Genomic DNA, 14,416 nt, shown 5'->3' on the forward strand with positions numbered 1-14,416 from the left:
CGGAGTCGGCGCGGGCTCGGGGACGGGAAGCGGTTCGCCGGTCAATCAGCGCAGCAGCGACGCGAGGGAAGGCTTGGCATTGCTGGGCCTGCCAACTGGCTGGTGTCCAGGAGCCGTGGCCTGCTCAATGATGGCCTTGCCGGCCTCAGCGTCCGCTTCAGCAAGCTTTGCAATCCTCTCATCGGCATGTGCCTTCTCGCGCTCAGTCCTTGCAGCCTCAACCTCCGGCGCCACTCGAACGCTGGTAATGCCTGCCCTGAGCTCAATGGGAGCATTGGTGTCGAGCTTGGGTAAAAGGCTAGTAAGCTTAAGCTGTTTAGGCGCCATTCTGAGCGCGCTTTCTGAGGGTGGGCCTGTAAGCTAAAGTTCTTGTCCGATCAACTTAGGGGTAAAAGACGAAGATAACTACAAGCCAACAGCGTCTTCTGGAGATGCGATTGTTACAGTGGACCCCGAACGGGTCGAGTGCAACGCCCATAGGAGCGCCTCCCGCACAACACTCTTCTGGAGGGCTTTAACTGTTGGTCGATACCGTTAACACGGTGTACGACACATTTGTGACAGCCAGTTTGGTGATGCCCATAAAATTTTGCCTAAGACCTTTTTCCACTGCTATGCATTTGGGGACGCCATACCAATTGCGTGTCACCAAAGAATCGTATCAGTACGGTACGGCATTGAAATGCATCAAACTACCTTCCATCCATCAATGCACCACACTAATTACACCACACCCATTACAGACTTTGGTAATTTCTGGGCAAGCCCTACCTTACGCGTAGCGTGTGACGTTTCCAGTGGCGACGGCAGCCCTTGCAGGTTGCATAGCAGTTCTTGCTCTTGTCGTAAGGACCTCTATCAAAATGTTTCCAAACGTCATCAACGGGCCTTCCACCCTTCTTCTGAGCAGAAACACAGTAAATCTCTATGACTTCGGCAGCCCCCAGGTCGGGGCCAGTGGTTGCTGACATTTGACTTAATCTAATAACTCCATAGTGTAAAACGCAGTCTTTAAATGGCAAACGCATGCCTGGAATCTGTTTTTGACTTTCCGCCGTACAGCAAACGCGGAAATGCGGATTCTCTTTCCGCATTTCCGCCAATCAATCTGGGCTTCGCTGCGGAAAGCGTGACGAAACCTATTTCCGCAGGTTTCCGTTTCCGCAGGTTTCCGTATCGGCTCGTTCCCTGAGTTCAAGCTCCACTAGCTCCGAAGTTACGACATGGTCTCAGAAGCGCGCGCTAACGAACTGCAAAACATTACACCCTCCCCTCCTTAAAAACAAGCACCGTCCTCGGTGCGAAACCGTCATTAAGCGGCCATAGTCGTGCGCCTCTCCGATTCCCTTAACGAAATCGGTACCAGGCTAACGAGGGGAATGCAAAAGGGAACCGGAGTCAAGGCAAAACCTTCCCCGCACTGGATACCGGCCTAAAAAGTGGCGCACGACTCCTACCATATCCGGCTTAAGAATCCGGAGACACACACAAGCTGCTACGAAAACGACTATAATCTGACTACACGGAATCCAAATACCCATACGCGAACAAACACGTTAAATGCAATACCACACTGACGTTGAACTGACTGGTGTAATCTACCGGCAGGAACAGAACGAAGACGCACAGACATACCGAATACACATGATGACACACACACACACACATCCAGCCGCAGCTCTATCCTGCTAAGAACTGTACGATCCTTGGGGCATGCTCCGGGAACTTGGTTCTGAACCACGCATAGCGATCTGATAGCCTGAACGCGGTCCAGCTTGGGCTCCTCAGGAAGGCTCGAAGCGCTGGCAGGTTGTGCACGTCGTCATATGGTTCCCACGAGGGGTCCCGTTTACTACTTGTGGACCACTGCACGAGAAACATGACGAACAGCTGTAACAACGGTATCTGCACTGTCATATGGGGATTCTAGTGCAGTAGGGGCTGCAGGTGGAGGTGGTGGAAAGAGCGCTGGATCGTTGTCCGTGCAGGGGAGAAGGCGGCTGATGTGGAATACTGGATGCAAGCGGCCGAGGGAGGCTGGAAGGTGAAGGCGGTATGCAACTGGAGAAATGACGGAGGAGATGAGGAAAGGGCCGAGGTAGCGAGGGCGGAGTTTTGGGGAGGGGTAGGTCGGCAGGTTGAGGTGTTCTGTGGACTGTCGGACGCGATCGCCAACTTTGAAGGTGATGGAGCGGCGATGCTGGTTAGCTGCGGTAGTGTAGCGGGTTTTGGCGGCTTGGATTTCGCGGTTGATGGTGGCATGGATGTCGCTCATACGCTGCTGTAGCTCGGTAGCCTGTGGGTGTGAGGAAGGTGAAGCGGCTTGGGGGCCGTGGAGGGAGATGGGAGTGCGCGGGTGGTAGCCGTGATTGGCGTAGAATGGTGTCATGCCGGTGCTTGCGTGGGTGGCGTTGTTGTATGCTGCTTCTGCGATCGGAAGGTATGATGCCCAGTTGTCCTGCATAGGTTGGATGTAAGCGCGGAGGATCTGTTCAATAGTGCGATGTGTTCTCTCGGTTTGACCGTCAGTTTGTGGGTGGTAGGCGGAGGAGATGTTAAGGGACGTGCCAAGGTGCTCCCAGAAGGTGCGCCAGACGCCAGACATGAAGCGGGAATCTCGGTCTGAGACGAGGGTTGATGTTGTTACAGGGTGGTTAAGCTTCACCAGTGGCCTCCTTCCCGAGGCACTTCCCTGCTCTCCCCTGCTAGAGGGGCACCCTAGGCCATTCACCCCATCCGACTTCAGAGTGTACTCTTTGAGTTTGGCAACTCACCACCAGCATCCAACCAAATCTAGCGGATCAACGGCGCGTCAACTTAGTTCCTGGTCAGCTCGCGAGTTGATTTTATCACGTCCTACACCGTCCACAAGATGGGGGGCCACCTCCCATTTCATCACCTCTCAAACACCCCGAGAGGTCGGCAGGCGGATTTGAAACCGGACGCGCCGGGACGCACCGGGAGCAGAAGCCAGCCCTTAACCTCTGCCAGCCGCCTGCCTTTGAGGGTTGTTTGAAGACCGTGTAGACGGTAGACGTGGGTGAGGAAGAGTAGGGCGGTGTCATGGGCGGTGGTGGTTTTGTTAGCGAGTGCGAAGTGGGCTTGCTTGGTGAACATATCGACGAAGGTGAGGATTGCAGTGTAGGTGCGGCCGTCCAAACCTTTCGAGGGCGGCAGGTCGGTGATGAAGTCCAGAGACACGTGTGTCCAGGGTTGGGTGGGTGTAGGTAGCGGGTGGAGGAGGCCAGGTGGAGGCTGGGTGGATGGCTTGGTGCGTTGACAGATAGGGCAGGACTTGACGTAGGCTTTGACGGTGCGGGCCATGTAAGGCCACCAGTAGCGGGTGGATATCGCCGCGAGGGTGCGGCGGAAACCAGGGTGACCAGAGTAGGCAGCAGTAGGCGTGGAATTCGTGAAGTAGGCGGCGGCGTAAGGATGGGACGTTGGGGATGGCGATGCGGTTGGCGAAGTAGAAGAAACCGTCTGGGGAACGTTGGAGGTAAGGCTTGGTGGTTGTTGGATTGGAGTACATGGGGTCGGCGGTGTATCCGAAACGGATGTCGTCTGCGAGGCTGGGGTCTGGCACGACATGGGCTGCGATGGTAAAACAGGCATGATGAAGGGCATGGTTGGCTGCAACGTCGACGGGTGGTGAAGTGGAGGGCCAAAGCGGGGGAGGTGATGGAGTTGTAATGGAGGTTAGGGTTTCTGCTGATGTAGTGGGTCTGGGGTCAGAGGGCTCTGGGTTAGGGGCTGGGCTGACCGGAAAGCGGGAGAGGGCGTCAGCCATGTTTTGAGGGCCGGGGCGATAGGTGATTGTGATGTAGCCTTGGAATGGGGCGAGGAGCTGAGCCCAACGGGCTTGACGACGAGACAGGTCCTTTTGTGTGAAGAAGCGTTGCAAGGTCTGTGCAGAGCGTGAAGGGGCAGCCTTCGAGGTAGCACCGAAACTTACGCACTGCGTGTACGACAGCAAGCAACTCCAGCTCGTGGATGGGGTAGTTGGCTTCGTGACGGCTGAGCTTGCGGGATTCGAACGCCACGGGATGTAGGGCGCCGTTGCGTTCTTGAAGGAGCACAGCGCCAATGCCGAGGATGGAGGCGTCGGTATAAAGGGTGAAGGTGGCGTTGGTGCCGGTGTCTGGGATGATGAGGGCTGGGGCTGACATTAGGGCGTCGCGGAGGGCATGGAAGGCGGCGACGGCGGTAGGGTCTTGGGGAAGGGCTGGGTTGTTTTGGTGAGGAGGGAATGGGGAAATTGGCAAGGGCGGTGAGCTTGTCAGGGTCTGTCGTGATGCCGTCGCGGGAGATGATGAATCCGCAGAACTTGATGGATGGTTGTGCGAAAGAGCACTTGGAAAGGCGGACGTGGAGGTGGTGGTCTTGGAGTGTGCATAGTACGGCTTCCACGTCGCGGCAATGTTCTTCGAAGGTGCGGGAGTAAATGAGGACGTCGTCGAGGTACACAACCGCACACTTGTTGCGGAAGGGTCGAAGGACGTCGTTCATGAGGGACATGAAGGTGGCGGGGGCTCCTGTAAGTCCGAAGGGAAGAACAAGCCATTCGTACAGACCATACTTACACCGAAAAGCCGTTTTATGTACATCGGGTTCGTGCACACGGACTTGATGGTAGCCTGACCAGAGGTCCAGCTTGGTGAAATAGGCTGCACCGTGCAGCTGGTCAAGGAGCTCGTCCACGCGCGGCAGGGGGTACACATTCTTGACTGTGAGCTGGTTGATTGCGCGAAAGTCCACACAGAGGTGTAGACTGTTGCCACCAGGTTTACGGGCGAACAGAATCGGGGCACCAAAGGGTGACGTCGACAGGCGAATCCAGCCACGGTCAAGGTAGTTCTTGAGCTGCTGGTCCAGCTCTTGAAGTTCCGCTGGGGACATGCGATACTCGCGCTGCTTAGGAGGCTGGGCGTCGGGGACCAACTCGACATGGTGGTCGCATGGGTGTGATGGTGGTAGACCAGATGGTTCTTCGAAGATGGTCGCGTAGCGCTGGAGAACCGACTGAAGGGCTGGTGGTACTGACGGTGAGGAGGTGGGTTGAGGGGGGGCTTCGGGGTCGATTTCGGGATCTTCAATGGGACGGATGACACCCATGTAAACAGGTGGTGATGGGTTGAACGGAGCTCGCTTGCGAGGGTTGGTGGTGTTGGGTGGTGGCGGTCGGGTGGCAGCTTGGCGAATGCATTTCTGCATGCGGGCGATGGAGACGAATTCAATCCGTAAGGCGGATGGGCAATACGAGGAATGCGGGATGACGGTGTTGCTGATGGTGACGGTGTTGGTACGCCAGTCAATATGGGGGTTGTTGGTAGTAAGCCAGGGTTTCCCAAGGATGGCATCATATCCATCAAGGGGGCTGACGATGGTGGATCGTGGAGGACTACTAGAGGCCAAGGGCTGGGACCCGGTTCTCCATACCTGGACGGGTCTGAAGTGGTGGGGCGGCAGACGATCTGTGCGCCAGCAGGGAAGCGGTGGACAATGGTCATGTGGCGGATGAGGGGGGCCCAAGGGGCTTGTGGACGATCGGGTAGGACAATGATAGCAGAGGAAAACATGGCTGACGCCCTCTCCCGCTTTCCGGTCAGCCCAGCCCCTAACCCAGAGCCCTCTGACCCCAGTCCCTCACTACCCACTACATCAGCAGAAACCCTAACCTCCATTACAACTCCATCGCTTCCCCCGCTTTGGCCCTCCACTTCACCACCCGTCGACGTTGCAGCCAACCATGCCCTTCATCATGCCTGTTTTACCATCGCAGCCCATGTCGTGCCAGACCCCAGCCTTGCAGACGACATCCGTTTCGGATACACCGCCGACCCCATGTACTCCAATCCAACAACCACCAAGCCTTACCTCCAACGTTCCCCAGACAGTTTCTTCTACTTCGCCAACCGCATCGCCATCCCCAACGTCCCATCCTTACGCCGCCGCCTACTTCACGAATTCCACGCCTACTGCTGCCTACTCTGGTCACCCTGGTTTCTGCCGCACCCTCGCGGCGATATCCACCCGCTACTGGTGGCCTTACATGGCCCGCACCGTCAAAGCCTACGTCAAGTCCTGCCCTATCTGTCAACGCACCAAGCCATCCACCCAGCCTCCACCTGGCCTCCTCCACCCGCTACCTACACCCACCCAACCCTGGACACACGTGTCTCTGGACTTCATCACCGACCTGCCGCCCTCGAAAGGTTTGGACGGCCGCACCTACACTGCAATCCTCACCTTCGTCGATATGTTCACCAAGCAAGCCCACTTCGCACTCGCTAACAAAACCACCACCGCCCATGACACCGCCCTACTCTTCCTCACCCACGTCTACCGTCTACACGGTCTTCCAACAACCCTCGTCTCAGACCGAGATTCCCGCTTCATGTCCGGCGTCTGGCGCACCTTCTGGGAGCACCTTGGCACGTCCCTTAACATCTCCTCCGCCTACCGCCCACACACTGACGGTCAAACCGAGAGAACACATCGCACTATTGAACAGATCCTCCGTGCTTACATCCAACCTATGCAGGACAACTGGGCATCATACCTTCCGATCGCAGAAGCAGCATACAACAACGCCACCCACGCAAGCACCGGCATGACACCATTCTACGCCAATCACGGCTACCACCCGCGCACTCCCATCTCCCTCCACGGCCCCCAAGCCGCTTCACCTTCCTCACACCCACAGGCTACCGAGCTACAGCAGCGTATGAGCGACATCCATGCCACCATCAACCGCGAAATCCAAGCCGCCAAAACCCGCTACACTGCCGCAGCTAACCGGCATCGCCGCTCCATCACCTTCAAAGTTGGCGATCGCGTCCGACAGTCCACAGAACACGTGTCTCGATACCAATTGAAAGAGAACCAGGCCGCGCCGAACAACTGGGAAGCTTAAGCTGACTTTACTGGCCGATATACTTGCGTATGCACAGAGGATCGGAGTTTCAATCTCAACTCAGACTTACAATGTTCATAATTTGGTCCGCTTAAATAGTCATGTTAGCGCGCCACAACCTCACACATCGTACACACAAGTTCAAGCTCCACTAGCTCCGAAGTTACGACATGGTCTCAGAAGCGCGCGCTAACGAACTGCAAAACATTACAAATGGATATTTTACAATTCAGGAATGTGATTGTACGTGGAAGGAGGACGATCGTCAGGCCTTATCGGAAACGGTCCTACCACTAAGATATCTCTAGTCGACCTGGCCTGGTCCCGGTTTATGGATGTGTGTTGGAGGTTGTGTTTGTAAGGGATTTGTATTCGTTACCGAGTAGGTATGGTTTGGTACGACTCTGTGTCGTGCATGGCTTCGTCAGACTATTTAAGGCATTCCTACAACACCATTTGTAAGCTTAGCATTCTTCTCTTCCTTGTCTATCAGCCAGCGTCGGAAGTCGGGCTCTGCAGACCTGGCAGTTCCTTTCAGTGTGCCTCGCGGCCATCAGCTCACTTCGCCTCGGTCGCCGTTTGTTGTTTAGGGAGGGTCTTCGGGCCAACGTGGGCCTGTCTATGTCAACACGTAATCGCATTACTTAAGAAGAAATCTCTGACTTTTGGGTCCGTTTAACTGCTTTTGCGGCAGGGGATAACCTGCCAAAACGTTGGAAACACGTGCCTCACAAGCACCCTTTCTTGTGTGTCAACGGCGCAAACAAGGTTGTTTGCCGTCTACCGGTGTACAATGATGAGGTCTGAGGGCTCACGTCTGAGCCTCATCTTTTTTGTATGAGCGTACTAACTGAAGTTTTGTGTCTTATGAAGTTAGTACGGCCTGGCCGAGTTCTTTTTGAATAAGGCCCACAGTGTAGTGCGGCAGGCGTTTCTTGGGATGCTGCACTTGACCCGTTCGGGATCCACTGTAACATAAGGCATTCTGGTCCCGACCAACCCATAACTTGAGAGCCACCTCCAACTACAACAACATTTTTCATGATCCTTTTTGAAATCCGAGCACGGGACTTGCATTGCTCTTTTATTCCTTACTGCTTACAACCGGCGGTTGACGTATGCTTGATGATCTTGCGTCACGACCTTCACCTCCGACGCCCGCCTAATGGCCAAGAACATCAACGCTGTCCAAGCCGCCTGCACCGTTGGGATTGCACGTCCACATTCTATATGCTGCTAAATGTTTTTATTTGGCCCCAAGTCTCGGTTTGGGAGACTACTGGAAACACCACGACCTCTACCGCACCTCTAAATCTCCTCTAAGTTTCCAGTGCGGATTAAGGCCAGGGATTAGGGCATGGAACTCCTTGGTACGAGCTTACCACATTGTTTCGTTCCATAAGGAAACCAAAGGTTGGAAAAGCGAGATAAGTTTGCCAAGAACTTAGCCGTTTGAGCAAGTATCGATGGAGGGCAGAGGGTTAATCCGCACTGGAAATGCACCCTAACAGGGTATTTCCACTAGGCCGCACACTAACTTTTGGACATTATCTTTACCGTGGACTTAGTGTGTGGCTAGTGGACAGGTGTTTCCACTAAGCGCCCCGGAACCATACGACAGGTTGCTATAAAGGCACCAAACCATTGTTATAGTAAGAGTGGGTGTAATTTAATGCGCAAATCATTACAGTTTGGTCGGCGAATTGCTGGAATGTGGGCAATTCGACCGGTCCTGCTGTGAATTCCACTGGTTAGCGGGCTATTTGCGGCTGTGGATAAAGGAAAATACAAAAGCCAACGTAGGGCCATGAAGAAGGAAAATGGCTGACTATGAATTTTCCCGCTCGGAAGTTAATGTTAATGTAATCGAAAGTTATCAGCAGGTCTGAGGCCCTGATAACTAGTGTGCCAGTGTGCCGGACTTAGTGTCCGAGGCGTTTCCACTGGGCCCTTCGGCTTTTCGCGTACGGAGCCCCTTTACGCGATTTTTTTAAAGAACTTTTACTTTCTATTAATGTATTTAACTAGTTTCTTATCGCTTGCATGATTTGCTGAGCCAGGTGTGAGATTTTATGAACTTAATGTTAGTGTGCGGCCTAGTGGAAATACCCTGTTACAAGTCAACTCTAGCTAAAATAACGGTCGCTAAATAGGAATAGGCTGATAGTAGTAATTAGATTATTTTAGTCAAAGTTTTGTTTGACCTGCTAATGCAGCGCAGCTCTTGTTGCAGCTTCAATCTGACGGGCCGTAACCCGTAACTGCTCGACATATTTCAAACCGAAACCACATTTTTCCTTCCTCTTTTAAGTTGTACTATTTGAAAAAAACCATTATAATTGTTACAGCTTTAAAGGGAAAGAAAGAATGCGGTTTAGGTTTGAAATCTGTCGAGCAATTACGGATTACGGCCCGTCAGGTTGAAACTGCAACAGGAGCTGCGCTGCATCTTTATCAGGGCGTTTGAAAATAAATAATTTGATGGCAACTTTTGACATTGGCTTACTGCTGCTATCAGCCTGCAAAGAGACCTGGATGGCTTTTCTCCAACTTAATAATGTACTTTACGGTTGTCGCTGTCCGACTTCATTTCACAGCGTTCAGGAGCAAGGCAAAGAAAAGCTTAAGGACTCTAAACCTCTTATCCCCCGGTAGTTTAAGCATGATTGTTAAGCCTTTCGGCTTAAGGTAATCCGTACAGCTGCTTGTCTTGTTCATAGATGTGTGAAAAGCACGCGCATACGAAAACATTTGGATATTTGTGACCATGAATGTTGCGGTAATAATGCTCGTATTCACTCTGGGCTGCTGGCAGAGTGCCCGAGCCTTTACTGCTGGCACAAGCCCTCCAGGAGGCCCGGAAACTCAGCTCCCTTCTGACGTATCAAACGTGAAAACCGGGCCTGAGTTCGTTGCTGCATTTGCGGACCCGTCCGTCCGGTATCTCCGCATTTCTTCCCCGGAAGTTAACGTTCTCTTCTCTGACTGGAGTTCCGGCGATTTCAAGCCTCCACTCGTCCTGAAGCGCGACATTATTATAGAGCGCAACCCGGAGATGCCATACTGGCCAACCATCAACTTCGGAGGTGCGCCGGGAGTGGTGAGTGCCCGCAACGGCTGCGAACGGTCCGCCGGTCGGTCACCAGCGAGGGGGGCACCTCCGAGGTCTCACCTCCCTACTCCAGCAGCAGCAGCAGCAGCTGAAGTCGGCATGCATGATATGCACTCCCATGGTTCTATAGCACGCATGCCTACCCAGTCGGATACATTAGCTAGTACCGTGATGACTGTATTTCTCCTGGCAAGGTGAATGTGGCGGACTCACACTTGGGCGACAGACAGACGTACACGTTGATTACACTTGTGTGTGCATGTGTCTTAACATCTCATCATCACAAGGGGCCTGACTACCCCTATTGGAAATGTTACTCAATCATTGGGAGGGAATCGAAAGCCACATATATATACCAGTACTCTCCTTTTCGACACTGTGTGTGTATGTGTGTGTATGTGTGTGTATGTGTGTGTATGTGTGTGTATGTGTGTGTATGTGTGTGTATGTGTGTGTATGTGTATGTGTATGTGTATGTGTATGTGTATGTGTATGTGTATGTGTATGTGTATGTGTATGTGTATGTGTATGTGTGTGTATGTGTGTTTTGTGTGTATGTGTGTGTGTATGCCTGTATGCCTGTATGCCTGCAACAATGTGTAACCTGCTTGCAAACAAACAAGGTTTTTCGACGTCCCTAATTTGTCCGTTTGTCTTTCGTCTTTCGGCTACAGGTTCGAATGGCTCATAACGTCACCATGACTATACGGCATGTCTTTGCAACGGGTATTCGCGACAACCCAACTCGCGCACCAGGTGAGTGTGTGATGTGTGGGACAGGGGGGTCATATCTGCAATCTGCGGCAGCTACCCCTCAGACCCTGCCTTCCGCAGTATTTTGGGGGCACCCTTAACCAGGCACCCTAGCCGACTTCTTAGTAGATCGCTAAGGTTCTACACCCACCACCGGTTTCAATCCCAGAACCTCCGGAGGCATAAGTATGTGCTTTACCATAAGTGCCTGATCTGTGTACGTATGTGGCGTGTGGCAGTATCGCATTTCCTTGCCTTTAGCTACTGCAATGAACGAGCTAGCATGCCATGCGTGGTCATCATTAATATCCGCTGAAGCAGCGTTCCACCCGTACCTTACCGATCTTGTCCTTTGATTAATTCCGTCTCTGTCACCCCCAACGCACAGGCCTAGACTTCCTGTTACCTACCCTTCAAGGAGAAATCGCCTACTTGCTGGTTGGGCCGGCAGCAGGCAACATCAGTAAGCTGACTATATCTAGGGTGCTCAACGGTGCCTTATGGGTACTGCTTTCAGGAAGGCCGGCACTGCCGGGCGAGATGGGTTGCAGGGCCCTTCCTCTCATCGGGCGTATCGGGGGATATCGGGGGATAGTCAGTCATTTACTCCGAGTCGTTTGGTTGGAATTTCTGAATGCTTGCAAGCCGCAATCCCAAGCGACTCTTTTGCTGAGTGTTTAGCCATGTGTAGGGGCTATACTTCTTGCGGGGGGGGGCAGCGGTCCGGGCAGGGCGCGGGGCGGAATGGCAACCTGGTCGGTCCTTGGGGCGCCACCTTGTGAGCCCAGTGTGGGCCGTCTTGCGGATGTGGGCAGTTTCCGGGGCCTGGGCGGTTCCTTGGGCCTGGGCGGTCTCATTGGGTGGCCTCCTTGGGCGGCCCCTCTGGGTGGTCCCCCTGGGCGGTTTCCCTGTGCCGCCCGTTGGGCAGTTCCGTGGGCGCGAGGAGCCCTGGGAAGCCTCAGTGGGCGGCCTCGCTGGGTAGGCTCCTTGGGTGGTCCCCCTGGGTCGCGTGAGTGGGTGGGCCCCCGACAGTCCTGTAGGGTGGCCGGCCGGTGGCTGGCAGCGGCAGCCTGCCTGGGCGGTCCTTGTCCGGCTGGGCAGTCCCCCTGGCCAGTCCTGCTGGGCGGTTCCCTTGGGCGGTCGGCGGCCTCTATGGCCGGCCTCCCAGGGCGGCCTCCTTGGGCGTCCCCACTGGGTGGCCTGTGTGGGTGGCCCCCCTGGGCGTTTGTGGTGGGTGGTTGCCCTGGCCATCCTCGCTGGCCGGCCTCCCTGGGCGGCCACCGCCCACCGGCAGCAGCACCGGGACAGCATCGGCCTCCCCGGGGCGGCCCCCTTCCGGGCCCAGTGTGGGCGATCCTGTGTGATAGGTATAGTGATTCCCTTGGCCTGCCTCCCTGGGTGGCTGCCGTGCGGTGTTGGCCTGGGAAGCCCCAGTGGGCGGCCTCCTTGGGCAGCATCATTGGGTGGTCCCCCTGGGTGGGCTGTGTGGGCGGGCCCTCCGGGGCGGCCCCCATGGGCCTGGGGGCCCTCAGAGCTCGGAGCTCGGAGCTCGGAGCTCGGGGCGCCGTTTCTTCGGGCGAGGCCCCGGGCGTGAAGCGCCATTCGAAGCGCCATTCAAACGAAGTGTGCCTTTGCGACACACCCTCAGCTTTGCCGCTGCATTCCGACTTCAAAATGTGCAATTGGAACGATCCCCGAATTCTTTCTGGATGGGAGCCGACAACAATTGGTCCATGAAGCTCGGGCACTTTGGCGCGCCTTGAACTGCCAGCCAGCAGACCGAAGGGCCGGCGTCGAACATGGATGCAACGGTAGTACCACCTACGCATCGGGCAGTCCCGACTCATGGATTTGGCGCAACAGCGGCAACACACGTTGCCGCAATGACACTCCTGCTTTGTGTGTATGTCTTTTTACGGATAGCCGCATCACGAGAAGGCTGACTGTTCAGTCAATAATGATTATGCTATGGCGGCTGCGTGCTTGCGACGATCCAGATAGGTCTACACCGCCGTAGCAAGTCTGCCGACCTTTCTTGCTTGAGAATCTCAATAAGAAGTGTGTACTTCAAACGTCACGGCGTTCTTGTGCTTGCACTCCCAGCCGTACGGACTGTCCTGCGAACTGGGGTCAAGTGGCTGCACCGGGGCCGAGCCCCTTTTCGGCTTTGAAAAGCCGCCCCCCTAGTTGGTTAGGATTCAGGCCGTGCCTAATGACAACGCCACTTGGCCTAGCCTTAGGGGGTCGGCTAGGGGGGGGCTACGGCCTTGCGCACTTCTCCGGGGGAAGAAAGTCGGACTTCGACTTTGCCCAATCGTCTGCTCTTGCGGACTGTGGCCGGCGGCCGGCGGCGGCCAGTGCGCCGGTTTCCCAGCATGCTGCCGGTGGCGGGATACGAGCGGGGAACCCACTCTCCATTCAAACTTCTAAAAAAATTAGCACACCAGGCAAAGAGTTCTCAGGGAAATGGCGAGGGAGCTGAACCCTTCTTACAGGGACGACCGCTCCTGTCACACAAAGCCACGACATGTGGACTGCACATGCTTCAACAGATTTTTCAACCCAAGCCGGACGGATGGTAACTGTCGCGGGTGAAAATGCTCGTCTCCCTAGGTTGGGATGCCAAGTTAGGCCTGGATGGGCCACCGCCGTCTAGCCCTGAAGGCGGGCACACGAACACCCCCAAAACACATGTACCACTTCCCCCCACCATGCGCGCATGTATCTTCCAAGGGGTCGACGGACACCCTAACGGATAGAAGCAAGACAGACAGACAGACAGGCAGGTCGGCAAACAGGCAATCAGTTCGCTTTGTTGGGAGCATGTGAAACCATAAGCCACCTCTTGGCCTTGGGGTTTTGACAGGGCCGGGTTTGTTGCATGATAATAAAAATGCTTATTTAAATAAAAAAATTGGAAAGGCACATGGCCTGCTGATTATTATTGCCGGTGCCCGTCCAAACAAAGTCCAGGCCCGGATTGACTAGGGGGGCGGCTTTTCAAAGCCGAAAAAGGGAAGTCCGTACAGCAGGGACGTCGCAGGGAAGTCCGTACAGCATAGGAGTGAAGGGAAGTCCGTACAGCATAGGAGTGCAAGCACAAGAACTCCGCCAGGTTTGGAGTACACACTTGTTATTGAAATCCTCAAACAATAAAGGTCGGCAGACTTGCTACGGCGGTGTAGACCTGTCTGGATCGTTTTAGGGTTTTTAGGCTTTTTTAGCCATAGCATAATCATTATTGACTGAAGAGTTAGCCTCCTTGTGATGCGGCAATCCGTAGAATGACATACACGCAAAGCAGGAGTGTCATTGCGGCAACGTGTGTTGCCGCTGCTGCGCCAAATCCATGAGTCGGGACTGCCCGATACGTAGGTGGTACTACCGTTGCATCCATGTTCGACGCCGGCCCTTCGGTCTGCTGGCTGGCAGTTCAAGGCGCGCCAAAGTGCCCGAGCTTCATGGACCAATTGTTGTCCGCTCCCAGCCAGAAAGAATTCGGGGATCGTTCCAATTGCACGTTTTGAAGTCGGAATGCAGCGGCAAAGCTGAGGGTGTGTCGCAAAGGCACACGTCGTTTGAACTTGGATTGAATGAATGAAGAAGAGAATAAGAAGGACAACAATCAAACAGGC

General features: G+C 54.7%; 2 protein-coding genes across 2 annotated transcripts in view; both read left to right on the plus strand.

Annotated features, from left to right (window-relative positions):
- Positions 1-1,326, plus strand: part of VOLCADRAFT_88024 (uncharacterized protein) — a gene marked incomplete at both ends in the record, with an annotated part of 2,135 nt that extends 809 nt beyond the window's left edge. Inside the window, one exon of the mRNA XM_002947613.1 lies at positions 1,063-1,326. Coding sequence (XP_002947659.1) covers positions 1,063-1,326 — 264 coding nt within the window. The remainder of the gene's footprint in view (positions 1-1,062) is intronic.
- An 8,375-nt stretch (positions 1,327-9,701) lies between these two features.
- VOLCADRAFT_88025 (uncharacterized protein) lies at positions 9,702-12,798 on the plus strand (the record flags this gene model as incomplete). Its single annotated transcript, XM_002947614.1, has 4 exons — positions 9,702-10,016; positions 10,703-10,784; positions 11,170-11,375; positions 12,430-12,798. 4 exons carry the CDS (start codon positions 9,702-9,704, stop codon positions 12,796-12,798), a joined length of 972 nt encoding a protein of 323 aa, XP_002947660.1.
- Positions 12,799-14,416: the final 1,618 nt, after the last annotated feature.

This window comes from Volvox carteri (assembly GCF_000143455.1).
Source record: "Volvox carteri f. nagariensis unplaced genomic scaffold VOLCAscaffold_7, whole genome shotgun sequence".
NCBI classification, from domain to species: Eukaryota; Viridiplantae; Chlorophyta; class Chlorophyceae; order Chlamydomonadales; family Volvocaceae; genus Volvox; species Volvox carteri.